This window comes from Peromyscus eremicus, chromosome 1, assembly GCF_949786415.1.
Source record: "Peromyscus eremicus chromosome 1, PerEre_H2_v1, whole genome shotgun sequence".
Lineage (NCBI taxonomy): Eukaryota > Metazoa > Chordata > Mammalia > Rodentia > Cricetidae > Peromyscus > Peromyscus eremicus.
Genome location: NC_081416.1, coordinates 53,329,093 through 53,346,048, shown reverse-complemented (window position 1 = coordinate 53,346,048; position 16,956 = coordinate 53,329,093). Strand labels below are relative to the sequence as shown.

At 53.8% G+C, this 16,956-nt stretch overlaps 1 protein-coding gene across 1 annotated transcript; it reads right to left on the bottom strand.

The window, feature by feature from the left end:
* Positions 1-7,641: 7,641 nt before the first annotated feature.
* Flrt1 (fibronectin leucine rich transmembrane protein 1) lies at positions 7,642-10,693 on the bottom strand. Its single transcript, XM_059261844.1, has one exon. It carries the CDS (start codon positions 10,608-10,610, stop codon positions 8,586-8,588), a length of 2,025 nt encoding a protein of 674 aa, XP_059117827.1. The 5' UTR covers positions 10,611-10,693; the 3' UTR covers positions 7,642-8,585.
* Between the last annotated feature and the right edge of the window lie 6,263 nt (positions 10,694-16,956).

Genomic DNA, 16,956 nt, shown 5'->3' with positions numbered 1-16,956 from the left:
TTTAGATGTTTTTGCTTTGGCTGGTATTTCATTTTTCTTTCTTTCTTTCTTTCTTTCTTTCTTTCTTTCTTTCTTTCTTTCTTTGTGTGTGTGTGTGTGTGTGTGTGTGTGTGTGTGTGTGTGTGTATGAGACAAGGTCTCAAGTAGTCCAGGCTTCCTCATATTATGGAGCTACTGATAGCCTTGAACTTCTGATCTTCCTGCTTCCACATCCCAAGTGCCGGGACTACAGGTGTGCACTGTCATGCCTGGGTCTGGAGCAGACACTGAATGTTTGCTTCTGCCAGGGAAGCTTGTTAAACCCAGAGTCTCTATCCTGTCTGGTTGCTACGCTGTGCCAGTGGACCCCAAGAGCAGAGCCCACCCCCTCCCCTGCCCGCCAGCCCGCCCGCCCTCCCTCCCTCCTGCCCTCCCTCCCTCCTGCCCTGCCCCAAACAAGGCCTGGGACTGCTCAGGAGGAGCATTCCAGACACCTGGCTCCTGATGCCTGGGCTGCGGAGCCCAGAGTCAGCAGCTGAGATGACTGTAAAAGTTAAATTTTTCTATTTATTTCAAGAAAGGACAAGGCAGGTGGACTTGGACATTTTATAGGAAACAGACAAACAGAAAATAGGACCAAGTAGTTAGTCACATTCATCTCAACATTGAAGTTTCAAGGCACCTACATTGAAGGAGGCCAAAGGGCGATTCCGAGTGCACTTTGGTTTGTGTTGTTGTCGTGGTGGGGGTTTGCGTCGCTGTGTTCGGAAAAACCTGTCTGGTGGTAGAGTCGGTCGGAGTGAAGCAGGTGGGCCATGAGGCTGGGCATAGCCAGGCCTCCCAGGGAGCAGGGCCTCATCTGCCTGCCAGTTCCCAGACTGCAGCTACCGCAGGAGGGACATTCCTGTCACTCAGACCCCTGAGACTGCTTTGCCCTTCAGAGAAAAAGAAAGCAGAGAGAGGAGCGAGCAGCCAGAGTGCTGAGTCTGCAGCTGGGGCAGGCATGGGCTTGGGGAACCGGTGGTTCAGGGGCCTGTCTCACTGCAATGGGGTGGGCAGGCCTCCCACCTTCTTTAGCAAAGAGCCCATCTATTCCCCGGAGGCTGGCCATGGGCGCTCAGAACCGGGGACCGGTTATACTTTCCAATATCTGTTCTAGTTTACTTGGCAATACCAATAAGCACTCTTTGCTCACCAGGATGCCACTGGGAAGATGGTTCTGCCCAAACCTCCACCCTGCAGCCCTGACATAGGAACGGGGGTCCTGTGACATCCCTGCTCACACCTGCTGGTGTCCCTAGCCAGCACAAGCGCAGGTCTCCACAGCCTGGTTGGTTGCCTCCCAGCCTCCAGTGCCGCATCTCCCTTTTTCTCTCCGATGACAAGGCTCCAGCGGTGGACCGGGGGTTTCCTTCCCACCAGCCTCTCTGGAGGGCTGGAAGACACCAGGACCTCATTCTCACACTGTACCCTGGATGCCCAGGTGGCTTCTTGGTTGAGGCCATTCTCGGTGGTCATGCTGGGCTGGGGGGAAATACCTAAGGCTACTTCGGGGTTTGGTGTGTAGGGCTTCCCTGCTTTGTACCCACAACCTTCAGGGATGGAACTGGTACAGGAGGGGTAGGTGTGGAGGGCCAGCTACCCTGCCTCCCATCCCAGGCAGGCTGAGTGCTGTTTGGAAAAACGGCCCCGGGAGAGTGAGCAGTGGCAGCCTGGGGCCTGCTGCGGCTCTGATTGTGGTTCAGGTCGTGCTTGTTTTTCTGTCTTGAAGAGAAAGTCTGATTAGCTCCTCCAAGCGGGTAGCTGGGGTGCGGGGACTCTCTGCAGGGGTGGCAGGCAAGGCAGGCTGTTGCTTTGGCTCTTGTTTCTTGTACCACCCCCTCAGGTCTCTAGTTTTCTGCCAATCCCCCTCACCCACTTAATGCAAATTTTGGAGAAGGGAAACTGAGTCACCCTTTCAGGCTGTGGTTGCTGCCAGGCCTTGCTGAATCTTCATTTCCCGTCTGCTGGAGATACACCAGTCCTGAAGCAAAGCAGGGTGGGATGCTTCTGGGAGGAGTTGCCCAGGTGAACCCCTCTCCTCACCAGGTCACTGGCCAGGCCTCCAGCCAGGTGCAGGACAGAAAGTGGCCCTTCACTGCCAACCCTCAGGCCTTCCCCGTGACTGAACAGATAGCAGGGGGGAAGGGAGGGTGGTAAGAGGTCCCCTGCTGGTCCCCTCAGTGACCCCAGGTGGGTGGGTAGGGGAACCAAACTGCTGATAATTCAACTGTGATGGCTGCAGTGTCTGGGGAGTGGGGCTGTATGAAGTGGAGGCTGATCCACCCACCCACCAGGCACACTGCCCACCACATATCCACATTTCTTTCCTGGCACAAGCTGGACAATTCAGCAACAAGGGCTTGTGACAGTGATCTCAGAGAACCCAGGGTGGCTTCCGGAAGCAGGAGCAGCCCCAGGCTAGAGTTGTCTAGACACAGGTCAGGGGAGACATGAAGAGTGCTGTGTGCCTTCCCCTGTGTGGCACACCTTGCAAGCCCCATTATGATGAGAAAATGGGAGTGCCCCCAAGGATGATGAAATCCCCCAAATCAGAGAAAAAAACATACATTAAAATCTTAAAGAGGTAGAGGCAGGAGGATCGGAAACCCATGGTCATTCTCAGCTACACAGAGGGTCTGAGGCCAACCTGTCTCAAAAAAAAAAAAAAAAAAAAAAAAAAAAAAATCAAAGGAGGTAGCATTGGAGGATCAGAAGTTTAGTGCCAGACTCAAGAGGTAGGGGTGAGGTGGAGAAAAAGAAAACACAAACCTGAAGGGTGGGAAGACAGCAAAGGGACTCTTCTTATCAGTTGTTTTTAAAGACGCCAATGTGGACATTTCATACAAATAGTTGGAATGCTTCAAAAGAATGGGCAAATGCCTAAAAAATGGTGTGTGTTCAAACAGAGCCCCAGGCACCGTCAGCTGGCTGTGATGGATGGACAGGCTGGCAGTGTTGAGGCTGTGGGTTACTCCTGGGTGTGAGGCAGCTGGGCTTGAGGGAACAAGTCCAGGGACATCCTGGGGCTTGGAGTACTGAGCCCAGCATGTGTCCTGTCAGCACCCCCCACCCCCCACCCTCACCCCCGCCCGCCCCCCTCGCCTACCTGCTGAGCAGACTGGGGAAAGATGTCTTTGTACGCCCTGTTCTGGGGGTTGTGATAAAGCAAGCATGGGAAACAGAATCTTCTAGACAAAGACCTAGACATTAGCTCAGGCTGGAAAGCTGTTTGTCACATCCTCTGATAATGCTTGGATGCTTCATGGCAGTGAGAGCTCACTGACTGCTTCTTCCTTTGCTGGGCCCAAGTTTCCCTCTCCCGGCCTTCAGTTTTCTCTTTACAGCTGCCCTCACTCTTTCTCTGGCCCCAGAGAGCAGCAGGTCCCTAGCATAAGGATGCAGGATATCTCATGGCTCTGGAGTCTTACTCTCTACCTGATGGCACAGGCTGCTTCCTCTGATCCAGATGTGACTTGCCATCTCTTAAGGCACACCCATCCCACATGACAGGATCAGTCTGCCCAGGGATTGGCACAGCTGCTGGATGACCTGTCTCAGCAACATGACCCTTCCTGTCCCTGTGGCCCTGACCAGAGCTCTTCAATTCCAGCAATCCTTAGAGATGCCAGCTCCTCAGGGATCTGGGCAGGGACATCTGCTGTCCCTCCCCTCCAGGCCTGGAAAATGCCTGCTGTGTGGGCAGCCACTTGGGGCAGGTTCATAACCCACAAAAAAAAAAAAAAAGAAAAAAAAAAAAGAAAAAAAAAGAAAAAAAAAATCCCCTTTTCCTTCACCTCCAAGGAGTTTTATCTCTTCTAATCAATTTAGCAGACTCGCTTGGTTGTAAACGGTAATGATTTGCATTTTTGAGCCTTTTTATCCTCCTTACCAAAAAAAAAAGCCTCCTCTCTCTGCTCTCTGGAAAGCCTGTGAATTGCTTGTTAGTGCTCACCCTGGCACCCATCCAGCCTCAGCATCAGCTGCTGTCACCTGCACCACTGTCTGTGTGAGTACGGAACGCGGCTCACGGGAGGCCTGCAGTCCTGACCCTGGCTGTGACATGTCATCTGGCCCTTGGGGGACACAGGCCACCATGCCCACTGGAGCCTGTCCCTGCTGCCTCTGCACAGCTCCCCAGCTGCTGCATCCAATTTTCCTTGTTGTATTTTTCATAAGCAAGAGGCTCTGAAGCCCCGGCCCCCTCCCTGGTGTGTTCAGCGGAAAGCAGATGTCTGAAGCAGGCTGGCTTTGGGACTTGAACTGCCACTTGTGGGGGGTTGGGTGGAAGGGTCCTGAGTGTGGCTCTGGCTTGTTCCTTACTCCTCTTGCCAGTGGCAATGAATGAGGAAGCTCAGGCTGGGAGACCATTCTGGACACACTGCCCATCCCTTCTGTTGTCCACACTGGCCCTTCCTACCCAGCAGCTGCTCCCCCACTGCCTTTGCCATTAGAATCTTCCAGGCTCTTCAACATGGTTGCTCTCACAGGGCCTTCCTGAAATAAGCCTCCACCCCAGTCACCCTCATTTTAAAGAGGGGGACGGAAGCCTCACATTTGCATACCAGGCTCCTGGCTCCCCTGCTGGGGCTGAGTTGGGCGGCTGGCCTACTGGAAGCCTGGGAAAGGAAGGAGAGGCTGGTGTCGTGGGACAGGTACAGGTTTCTGGCTCCAGGAAGGGAAGGTTGGACTCCTAGCCACAGTGGTCTTCCCGAGGCTGTCACCTCCCTGTCAGCATTGCCCAGGGTGAGGAAGGGGTAGTATCCCAGCAGCTGCTATCCAAGGCAGGATCCCTCACACAGGGCCACAGAAGGGCTCCACGTTAAGGAGGAGGCAGGCCAGGAGGCAGCCTTTCGGGGAAGATGGAGGCTTCCTCAGGAAGAGGATGCAGATGAGGGAAGAAAGGGAGCTTTTGATTCACGTCATGTCTGTGGAATTGAGTATGACTAATTAATAGATTTTATTCTTAGTAATCTCTTAAGCATTCCATACGTCGGGCCCCACGCCTGAGCTGAGCCTACCAGAGACTTCATTCGCAAAATGCAAATGCCTGTGGCCCTGCTGCCCCTCCTTCCTTGCCTTTTCTTCCCCATTTTTTTTTAAAGAGGAAATTTAAAGTAAAATTGCCATGTAATAGAAAAAGAGATTCCAATCGCTGCATCTAATTACCACGAAGGGTAAACCACTTAACCAAAGAAGTGTCACTGGCTTATATGCCACAGACTACACTCCTCAGGGCTGAGGCCACCAAGGTTGTTCTGGCTGGTTAGGGACTGTGAGGGTCAGGCGGGCCCACCACAGACTCCCCTGTGGAAATGTCAGCGGCACCGAGACAGGATCCATAGGCCTCCCAGGGTCAACCCTGGCTTCCCTCAACCTCTTCTACTGTAACATGAGGCCAGGAGGCAGGTTCTCTGTCTCCTTTGGAGAATGGGACAAAGGTCACACTTGGGGGCTTCCCGAAAGGACGCTGGGGAGTGGGGTACTGAGTGGTAGAGTGCTTGCCTTGCATGGCTAGGTCCTGGACTCAATCTCCAGTATTCTCCCATCCCCAACCCACACAGAATAAAGAGTACTGGGAAAACGTTAAAACGTGAAGCGGCCGAAATGACACAGGAAGGGCTCTCAGGGGCTGCAGGGCCATGGCTGGGCAGTGTTAGCGCTCCTTAGGGGCAGTGCCAACCCTGGGCTCTCCAGCTGGGTGTAATGTGCAGTGAGCCCCACTAGAGCGGATGGATTTGGTCCTCAAGTTTTGACGTTCTGCCTGTGACTGCCAAGCCTCCTGTGGGTCAGGCTTGCTCTAAGTGATGGGGGAGGAAGTTCACCACAGCTCTAGCACGTGGCCCACAAGTTCCTGAATCTCCAAGTAAGGCCTTCCAGCCTCCCAGAAAACTTCCAAAAGTTTTCCTGGTCACCAAAGAAAGTGACCAGACCCTTCTGGGGCAGGGAATAGAAAGGGGGAACATGGGTGAGTCAGGGACAGAGTAAATTACAGGTGCAAGGTAGGGGTGGGGACTCGGGAGTTCTGCTTTCCTGGGACCCCGGGGAAGGCTGGCATAGTGCCTTGATGACTTGTTCGGGCATCTGGGACTCTCCTTCACATACCTGTTCCTCACAGATGGGCCTCCTCTGAGCCTGCCTAAGCCACCAGGACTAGGGTGCTATTTTAGGGCCATTGGGGACAGCTGGGCTCCAGGGTGCACATTTATACAGACCTGAATCTGAGGCTTGGGAACATTTCTCTCTTGACTTCATTATGTGGGGAAATGACTTGGGATGAAGAGGGAAGAAAGGTCGCCTTTCCAATGATCCATGTCCATACCCCTTTTGGCCGTTCCCTGGGGCTGGTGGGCTGGGGTCTCCATTTGGTATGATGACCCCTTGGGTTCTGATCAGGAGCCTGTTCCTATGTCCACTACTCTGGGGCACCTGCTGGTCCATTTCTTTGTATTTCATCTCTTCACTGAAGGGCCAGTTGGCTCTTTAATGTCCAGCAAGAGGATGGCCCCCCAGGTACACTTGGGTCAGCTGGCTGGCCGCTTCTTCCTGCCTTTGCTTTGGACAGAGTGGCAGAGGTCTGTTGAAAACACAGTCAGGAGCTGGACCCCTTCTCATGCGGCTGCCCTCAGACCAGTGTCTTCCTTTGATGACTTTTTTTCCAGTGCAGGGCAGAGGAACCCGTTGACAGATGTTGACCCGGGCTCCCCAGCACAGGACGAAGCAGACATCAGAACCGCAGGCACCACTCTTCCCTCCTTTCTGGATTCGCTGTCATTATTTTATCATCGTTTTAATCTCATGGCTCACCACACTGTGGTGTCAGTTGATAAATGATAACGACATTGATTCCACAGGGAGGGAATAAAATCTTAGCTCTTCTGAGGGCCCCGGTCAGCACCCTTTTGGAGGTTGATGTTTTTTTACAAAGAAATCTGATTTTTCCCTTTTGAGAACAGAGCCCCTGGTGTGGGCATGGTTGAGATTTTGTATGTGTGTGCATGCGTGTGTGTGTGTGTGTGTGTGTGTGTGTGTGTGTGTGTGTCCCAGAAATTTTCTGAAAATTTTTTTCCCTTTTTTCTGGGCTTTGTTTGAGCAGCCATGGAAACCAATGGGTCTAACCAGCCAGTGTGTGTGTGTGTGTGTGTGTGTGTGTGTGTGTGTGTGTGTTACACATATATTTATAAACAGGCCCTGCACTAATTACCTGTCCCAGGAGAAAGCTTAAACACTATCGTGGAGATGGGATCTATGGGGGAGGGACAGATGAGGGCACTCACTGGTCATCAAGGAAAGCTTTTTCTCCATATCAGAAAGGAGAGTAGCCTGGCTCTAGGTTGACAGGATGGAATCCAAACCATCAGCCAGATTTTTCCTAACTGTCCAGTGGGATGCAGATACCAGCGCCTCTAAAAAATAGCAATACCCTTCACCTGGGCTGAGGCCCCTCCCACCACCTGGACTGAGGCCCCTCCTACCACCTGGACTGAGGCCCCTCCTACCACCTGGCTAAGGCCCCTCCCCTCCATCTGGCTGAGGCCCATCCCCTCCACCTGGACTGAGGCCCCTCCTACCACCTGGCTGAGGCCCCTCCTACCACCTGGCTGAGGCCCCTCCCCTCCACCTGGCTGAGGCCCCTCCTACCACCTGGCTGAGGCCCCTCCCCTCCACCTCACTCTCATCCCACACATGGTCTACTTACTTACTCAATGATTTCTAGGAGAAAGCAAAATTTTTGCAATTCTATTGTCTGAGGAAATGTCAAGGACTGACCCAAGAAGTGCGGAGAGGACAGACACGCAGCTCTATCTACCCATCTGTACTGAGACACGTGACATGGCAATAGGCGGGCAGACAGATGCGCCTCCACGTGGCAGGGAAAGCTACGGCTTCTGTCAGAGCTTCTGCGGAGTTCGGTGACTGCAACCGAAGCGCTCGGCACTGGAAGGAAAAGTTCGACTGGTTTTTGTTTTTGTTTTTGTTTTTTAATTGACTATGGTATTGTTCGGAGAATACCACGGAGAACGCCATATTTCTGCAGATCTGGAAAGAAAACAGCATGGAAAGAACCAGGGAAGAGATTTCAGGACAGTATCTCCGTAGCAAAAAGTCTTCTTCCGCTGGCTCTTTTGTGAGGAACTGGAAACCTTTTCACTGAGCTGTCACCGTGAGCAGGCAGCAGGATGGCTGCTGGGGGGCTCCATGCCATCATGTCTATTGGTCGTCTGTTTCTTTCCGATGGCCCTGGATGGAGCTCGAGGTGTACACAAATGTTGTACAGGTAGTATCGATCTGGTTCAAGAAAAAAAAAAAGTCCCAATCCAACCTTTCCTGCTAGATTATTAGTCCTAACTCTCGTGATCCGGTATAAATTATGTCTCCAACAATGTTGAATTTCCCTCTTGCCTTCTATGTGTTTAAAAAAAAAATTTTAACCCTACTATTGTGTTCACCAACCCTCCCCAAACTTTGCTCTCTGCTGGGAAAGTCACTGCGGAGTTTCTCTTCCTGGCTCCTGGTATTGCAGCGGACTAGACAGAGCCGTGTGAGCACACTGGGAGTGGCCAGCTTCATGTGTAGGAGTAGTCCACATCAGGGATGCCACCATCCCGGTAGCCCCGTGTGGTGCCATAGCCAATAGTGTGGGCGCCCTTGCAGAGGCTGCTGCCATTGGAAGGGAATATGGTGTGCACCACGTACTCCTCTTTGGAGCGGTATGGGTTGATGGGTAGCATCTGCAGTCCTGGGCCTCGGATTTCCAGAATGGAGTTATCCTTCTTGGTCCCTGACTCCATGTAGTCATCCTTTTTCCGGTTACCCCTGTTGTAGACCCTCTCTCGGGTCAACAGCTCACCAGCGCGGTGCACGTACCAGCAGATGGCCCCCAGGACCAGGAAGAGAAAGACAAGAGCTACGGCCCCACCAATAATGCCAGCCAGGGGCAGCCCTGCCATAGGGCCAGCATTCTGTTCCTGATTGAGCGTGGTGGTAGGGCCGTAGCTATCAGCCGTCTCTGCCTTGGCACACACAGGTGTCTCATCAGCCACATAGGTGTTGCCAGTCTCCATGGTGACCATGCAGATAATGTAGGTGGACTTGGGCTCCAGGGCTGTGAGCAGGTACTCTGTCTTGTCCCCCTGCACCAGGGTCTCTGTGATAGAGCCCACAGCCGGGCTGTGGCCCAGACGCAGCCAACTGAGCCGGAAAGAGGAGGCAGGTAGCATGGCCTTCCATGTGATTCGGATGGAGTCTGCCGTCAGTGGCTTCACCTGGATGACCAATGTCTTGGCAGCATCACCGGTGGCCATGGGGTAGTCAATGTTGGAGTCGGGGAGGCGCAGTCCTGGCCTCTTGGCCTTGAGGGTAAACAGAGAGCCCTGGGGCGTGGTGGCGGAGGCGTGGTTGCTGGCTGTGGTCTTGGCAGCAGCGTTGGCCGCATTGCCCTGCGATCCCGCCTCAAAGCACTCGTCCATCTCGCTGGTGATGTCTTTGATGGCCATGCCCCGGACCTTCTCAGGGCCCTGGCACATGAGGCCCCGCACATTGACCACCGCAGCCCGTGCCTTCACCCAGTCCCGCAGCCACATGAGGTTACAGCCACAGAACCAGGGGTTGTTCCTGAGAAGCAGCTGTGCCAGGTTCCCCAGGTCATCAAACAGGCCTCGAGGCAGTGTGGTGAGGTTGTTATTGGACAGGTCCAACCTCTCCAGCTCCCGCATCTTGGCCAGTGTGTTGTAGGGGATGTGGCTGATGGCGTTGTCCTGCAGGTAGAGCTTCTGCAGGTGGGCACTGGGCAGGTTGAGGGGCGGGGCAGCCAGCGAGTTTCGTACTAGCGACAGCTCTGTGAGGTTCTGCAGGCGGCTGAAGGTGTCATCAGCGATGCGCTGGTTGGCCAGCAGGTTGCCATCCAGAACCAGGCGCCGCAGGCTGTTGAGACCCTTGAATGCATGTAGCGGGATGGTGGAGATGCGGTTGTCATCCAGCCGCAGCTCTTCCAGGGTGTGTGGCAGCCCCGACGGGATGCTGCTCAGGTGGTTCCGGCTCAGGAAAAGTAGCTTGAGCTGCTTGCTGTCAGCGAAAGCATCCTCCTCGATGCTCACGGTGGAAACGGAGTTGTCATCCAGGTGCAGCTTCTCCAGCAGCGGGATGCGAGCCAACGAGTCCCTGGCAATGGTGCGCACGTTGTTATCCTGAAGATGTAGCTCTCGGAGGGAGCGGGGCAGGTTGACGGGGAATTCGTCCAGGTCGTTCTCGTACAGGTAGATGACCTGCACTTTGACCTTGGTCTTGAGGTCCTGAGGGATGCCTGCGTTGTTGATCTGGTTGTTCTGTAGGTAGAGGGTGGTGGCATCATCAGGGATGTCTGAGGGGATGGATGTGAGTCCCCGGTCGTTGCAGTAGATGAAGCCATTGTCGCAACGGCACACCGACGGGCAGGTGGTGCTGTCGATGACCTCCGTGAGGAAAGCAATGAGGCCATAGCAGAGAAACAGCCAGTCCCGCAGGTCCATGGTGGCTGTGGTCATCACGACAGTGGCTGTGACGGTGGCAGCAGGTGTGGTGGTAGTGGTGGCAGTAGGGTGTGCCACCACCATGGTGGACAGCGGGTGGAGGCCTGACCCACCTAACCTGGAGCCTCAACACCTGCAAGGAGCACAAGACAGGTGTGCTGAGTGTGAGACAACGGTGACAGGGTCTGGGGAGGGAGTCAGGAAGGCTGGGCCTCGCGGGGCTGAGGCCAGGCGGCAAGGGAGGCCTGTTTCATGCCAATCTGGAGACAGGTGAGCTCCCCGGCCAGGGTGACTGATGCTCACTGTGAATCTCATCAGGAGGGTCTGGTCCTTGAGAGGAGCCAACACCCTAGGGCGTTTAATGTGTGCTGCTGCATCCGGGGCTGTGACCTCACAGCTCCTGATAAGCCATCTTTAAGGGTCACACAAAGGGGGCCGGCCAGTGGGATAGATGTCATGGATGAGCCATTGTTTCTAACAGGACTGGGACAGGCCTAATTCTGGAGTGGACTCAGGGGCTGAAGGAAAAGCTTGTTTCTGGGAGGCTGTGAGCTCAAGAGGCGTGTCACCACAACCTTCAGGAGAGACACAGCTGACATTGTCACTGGTGGGCAGTGGAGAGCACCGAGCTCCTTGTCTGGTGGTGAAACACCACATCCTGTTTGTCAACCATGTGTTCCATACACAGAATGAAGTGTCAACAGACCTGACTCCTGGCTCGGTGTTCTGTGTTTTCTGGGGAACTATTCCATACCTAGTCTCTCCCCAGCTGAAATAACAGGGCACACACACATATGCAAACACACACACACACACATACACGTACACGTACACTTACACATCAGCTTTCTTGATTTAAAGAAATGAGACAAGTAAAGGAGGGAGGTGTTGTCTGCACGCTGAGGAAATTTTTCTGCAAGGTGTAATTTCAGTTTTCGCAAATAGAAAAATTGCAGCATAGAGTTTTCTCATTATTTTACTGTTCACAGTGGTAAAAAATCAATTAAAGAGAAATTATCTTTCAATCTCAGTAAAAAAGGGTGTCTTCATACAGCTAGCAAAGGTCTGCAGTAAAACTCAGGGTCAAGGAGGCTTTCAGGGCGGAATGTGATGGCTTCTCTCTCTGGGAGGACAGCTCTGGAGTGTGGAGCATGACCAGCTCCTGCTGAGTGACCAGAGGGGACTTCACCAGGATGCTCTAGGAATCAGATGTCTCTATTTCTCAATTATACCGCACCCTTCCCTCATCCGTCCCTCTCTGTTCCCGGCAGCTTTTCTCTATCCAGTGCGCCCCCCCCCCCCCCCAGGATGCTGAGAAAACACTGTAGCCTCTGCTAGGTCTTCCAGGTGGCCTCCGCTCTGTCCATCCACTCAGCCATGCATCCCTTGGTCCCAATCCATCCCTCTCCCTACTCACTCACTTATGCAGCCTGCCTGGCCCACTTGCCCGGCTCCACAGTTCCTCAGGCTGTGGCCTTCCCTGCACACCGAGCAGTTCTGTCTACCTTGCCCTGGGGTTCACTGTGGTCTTGTTTCCTTGGTCGTCCTCAACAGAAGCCTTGACATCAAGCTGGTCCCTGCTGAAGCTCCCTGGACCCCTCTTCTCCTCATGCGTCTCTCACTCAGTGTCTTGCAGTGTTCCCTAGCCTGCCTCCTCCACTCATCTGCCCACCATTCCTCCACCTCCAGCCAGCTAGCAGGCACTGGGATATTTTGTACTGCATCCCTCTCCTCTGAAGCAGCCGGACCCACTCTGCTGCCCCAAGTCATACTTCCCTCTTCCCAGAGCTGATCCTCAGAGACACATGCTGCTCCCCCACACTTCCTACAGGTGAGGCCTTTCCTGGTCACCTCGCCAAAAACTGTAACCCCAGAATATGCCTTCTCTCTGCTCAGTGTTTACAGACTCATCACCAGTTAGCATGTGCTTTACTTTAGAGCTATGGGGTCTCTTACCCATTAGGGTCTAGCCTAGTCGTTGGTACACAACAGGCCCTTGTCAAGTATTCCTACAAAGAAATCGGTACCTACCCATTCTGAAGAAACTGCAGCACAGCCCTGCTGGCAGGAGGCTGTGGAATCCAGATGTGCCCTCAGACCTAGAATCTCACTGCATCGCTCCATTACCCCACCGAGACCGAGGCCCAGCCAGCCTGGGCATTATTATGGGTTGGGACTGAGGGCTCTCTTGTCTTCACCAGACTCCTGTTGCTCTGTGTGTGGTATGGGCACCCCAAGCTGCTCCAGGCCTGACTAATCCTCGTGCTGTGCTCGTTACCTTGGGATCCAAAGCTAAAGACAGCATATACACCCAAATAGCTTACCCCCTGAGCCAGCCCCGTCTGTATTCACAGCCCATGCTGTGCCTGATAGTCAGACACACAGTCTGTTGTTCTCTTTCACAACTTGAAGTCTGCAGCACAGAGAGGCAAGGGGCCCAGCCATTCCAAGGTCTCAGACACCCAGACCTCCAGCCACACACTTGTCTCCTCTTACAGGAGCCTGAAGGTCTCATCACAAGTCACTTTGTGGGCAGGGATGAGGAGTGGGACAGGGCAAGGCTGGAGACAGAGGGCTTCGGCTTGCTCCCAGGCTGCCTCACTTTGTCTTGGGGTTGTGGCCCAGCACCTCTACCTGAGCCTGAGTTTGGCCAGAAGACACCTGCTCCTGGCCAGCTGATGAGTTCTATCTTGAGGGACACAGGAAGCCTCTGCCCTTGGCTGTTCTGGGCCAGTGCCCTGAGCAGAGCCAGACTTGTTAAGGCCAAAGCCAAGGCTGCCACCACAGTCTCTGGCACGGACATCTGTTCTCCTCCCATTGAGCTCATGGCCACAGTCCCCAGCCTCCCGAGACTCTGCATCATAATAGAGTCTAAATTGCACCTCTCAGAGATGTTTGATGGATAATGGAACAGCAGTGGGAGGCAGGGACCCAAGGCCTTTCCACTTCCCTATCTGCTGCCTATCCATCTTGCCCAAGTGTCCCTGGCCACCTTGCTTCTCCAAGGCCAACTCCAGTCTCAGCCCCAGGAGTTTCAGGAACAGGACAGACCCAGCTGGGGAGGGAGGACCGCAGCCTCTCTAGAGGAGCCGTTAAATTGCCCAGACACCTGGTGGCCTTCTCATTCCCTTGTTGTGTTTGATAGTTTATGTGGCCATCAAATTAAACCTGGTAAATTGCCCATCTTTTACGGGATCACTGGTCGTCATTGTGGGGATCACACAGATGAGTGCGGTATGAGTTATAGCCTGACAGCTCTGTGACAGACAGCAGGATCCGGACGCTCCACTGGAGGGGTGCAGAGAGACAGTTCAGGCCGGTGACCTCCCTTGGCTGAGGGGCCTGGGGGGGCCTGAGGGGGGCCTGGGGCAATTACTGGCTTCTGCCAATGGCCAGGACAGAGTGCCATGGGCTCAAGACCTGCCCGTACCACTTCCAGGCGATGTGATTTCAGTAGGAGGTATGTCCTCTCTCGGCTCCAGCTTCCTGTCTATGTATGTGGTTGACAGTTGCCCTTACGTGAGAATTTAAGGTAATAGGAGAGTTTGTGTGCAGAGTGCCCCACATGCAGAACGTCCTTCCTAAGTGCGGCCCATGTCCCCGAGGCTACCCACCTCCTCCTTATACATAGGGATAGCCTGTGTTAACTGCCCTTCTGTGCCTCGTCTTCATGCCCTGTGGCCACTGTGCCCACTGTGCTTGCTCCCCCTTCCAGCCATGGACAAATACCAGCCTTAGAGAGGGAGACAGGGTGGGGCTGCAGCTCAGCTTGCAAAATCCCAGGGCCCTTAGCATTCTGACACGCTGCACACACTGTCCCGCTTCCCCAGGGCCTTTACGCAGGTTGTTCCTGCCACTCTGATCCCAGTGTGGGCTGGCCTTCAGCCTCACAGGGCAGCATGCACTCTGCCCACAGGCCTCAGCTGTACCACCTCCTCCTGGAAGCTCTCTGACCCTGATCCTCCAGAGTCCAGCCCTGCTTCCACTCTACCTGGCAAAGGCATCTAAGCAGAGTCTGTGAACAGCCACCAGCCGGGGAAATTCAAGTCCTAGCTGTATACCTGTGGCCGTCCAGTGCCTGCACCGATGTGTCCCCCTACTCCTGTGAGGGACATTGGCTAAGACCACATGCAGGGGCAGCTACAGATCCAAGACCGGGCATGGACATAGTGTGGGGGATGGCAGTTATTTTATGGCCTTTGAGGGGACATGGGCAAAGGGGGAGGGACTGAGCTGACTGGGCACATTCTTAAAGGAAGTCAGGCTGGGAGACAATGGAAGACTGGGCAGACCACCCAGGCCTCCTAGCCAAGCTCCTCTTTTTGTTTGTCAGTGAAGACAGTTCCCTAGAGGGGGTGAATAACATCCTGATGCTGAGTATCAGGCATGGTCTCAGCTCCCATTAGAAACAAATGTCAGAGCTGGGCGGTGGTGGTGCACACCTGTAATCCCAGCACTCGGGAGGCAGAAGCAAGCGCATCTCTCTGAGTTCGAGACTAGTCTGGTCTACAGAGCGAGTTCCAGAACAGGCTCCAAAGCTATAGAGAAACCCTGCCTCAAAAAACTAAAAAAAAAAAAAAAAAAAAAGAAACAGAAGTCCAGATGGCCCCAGCCCCAAGGAGGGAGACTGTAGAAAGGCCAGAGGCTCACAGACTGGAACCCCATGGCCTTCCAAGCCCTAACCCCTGCCTTGGGAGATACTCCCTGGGTCTGTTTCCTCTGCTATATGCTGCTGAGAACCCCTTTTCTGGGAAGAAGGCCTGGCTGGACCTGAGGGAGAAGCCACCCCATTTTGCCCCGTGTTCCCAAGTATACTTCTCATCTTGGAAGCTGGGCTCAGGGTGTCTGTCCTGTGATGGCCTCAGCCAGCCCTCTCCTCCTATTGCTCCTATAGACCTGGGAGGGGCAAGCTGTGCTCCTGATGCCAAAGCCCTGTGGCCACAGCCCGGTCTTTCTGGGGACACTGGCTCAGGCCTTGTGGCTGCCATGGAACTTAGTGATGCCATTTTCTATTTACAGAGTTCATCCCTGGCACTTCCCAAAGCCAGCAAGGGGACATAGTGTCATATGCCATAATACTACTGACCCAAGCCTTGTTGTGCGTCTCCCCACCCCCATGGTTGGGGTAAGGGATGGGGCTCCAGACAGTGCTATTAGGAGGGAGGTGACCTGTGATCATAGCATGCCTGTGGAGAGGGCAAACACATGTACTCATGTAAGTTTCCTGAAACTGAATAACGGAGACTGCCCTTGTGGACCCCAGATCTTCCACGTTCTCCTCCTCCTCCATCCTCAAACTGGGGCCTCTGGTGGTGTCTCTTCCCCTCCTGGAATTTACTGTGACTCCCCTAAATCTTCTGAGGCTTTCAGGTCCTTCCAAAAGGCCGAGCCTGTGCTGAGGCAGGTTGAACTAGGAACAGCAGCATTCAGCCCCCCAGGGAGAAGGCTGAGCAGTGATTGGCACTTACCCTGCCCTACACTGCTGGGGCTGCTTCTGTCTCTGTCAAAAATTAACAAAGGGCCCCTCAGTTTCTCATCCAGCAGTTAGCAGCTACTTCTGGGACTCAGCTGCAAACAAGACTGAGGGTGGCCTCTCAGGCAGCCTCTCTCCTCAGAAGACTTGCCTTCTCTCAGTCTCGGCCCATGTAGAGGGCTTGAGGGCTTCGTCTGGGAAATGGGACCAAGTCTAGTTCCTTAGGGTCTTGTGAGGATAAAATGGGCTACGTTCAGCTTGGCTGAGCACTCCTTGGTCACAGAGAGAGAGATGGGTCACTTCATTAGCCACACTATTTCACTGGTAAGTTACAGATGAGGCCCAGGAACTTGACGCTTGTTCCAGCACATGCCATGGGAGCACCTTCTGCACACCCTGACTCTCTAGTTTGGGCTGCTCTGGGGTGCCAACCAGTCTCACCCATCACCCCAAACAGCTTAGTCCCCCCAGTCCTTGCCCAGTGGTAGCACTCAGCATTTGTAATGCCTGGAGAGTTGGGGGGCGGGGATTCTTTTCAAATCTAAAGTTAATTATTTTTCTAATTTCATGCCGCATGCATTATGTATCAGCCGTTATCACTGGCAGTAATTGCAGACAGGTATGCAAATCCACCAGAAATGAACTTTGAGTTCACCTAAGCGCGTGGGCCGCTGGGTGGGGCCGGGCAGCAGGATGTCCTCCGTGGCTTCAGAGAAAGTGAATCGCTTTAAAAAACAAGACTTTCAAATTGTGTCTTAGGAGGTTAATTATATTGATAGCAGTATTCGATATTAAACTATGCAGGGCCAGGAACGGGGAGGGAGACGAAAGGAGACACATGTAATTTTGCTTCTTTCTCTCTCAGCATCTCTTAATGAAACGGTCCTCCACCTGATCCTGCCGCCTGGGTCCCTTTGGAGTAAAGCTGCCTCCACTGAGACTTAACTCCTTTGGGGA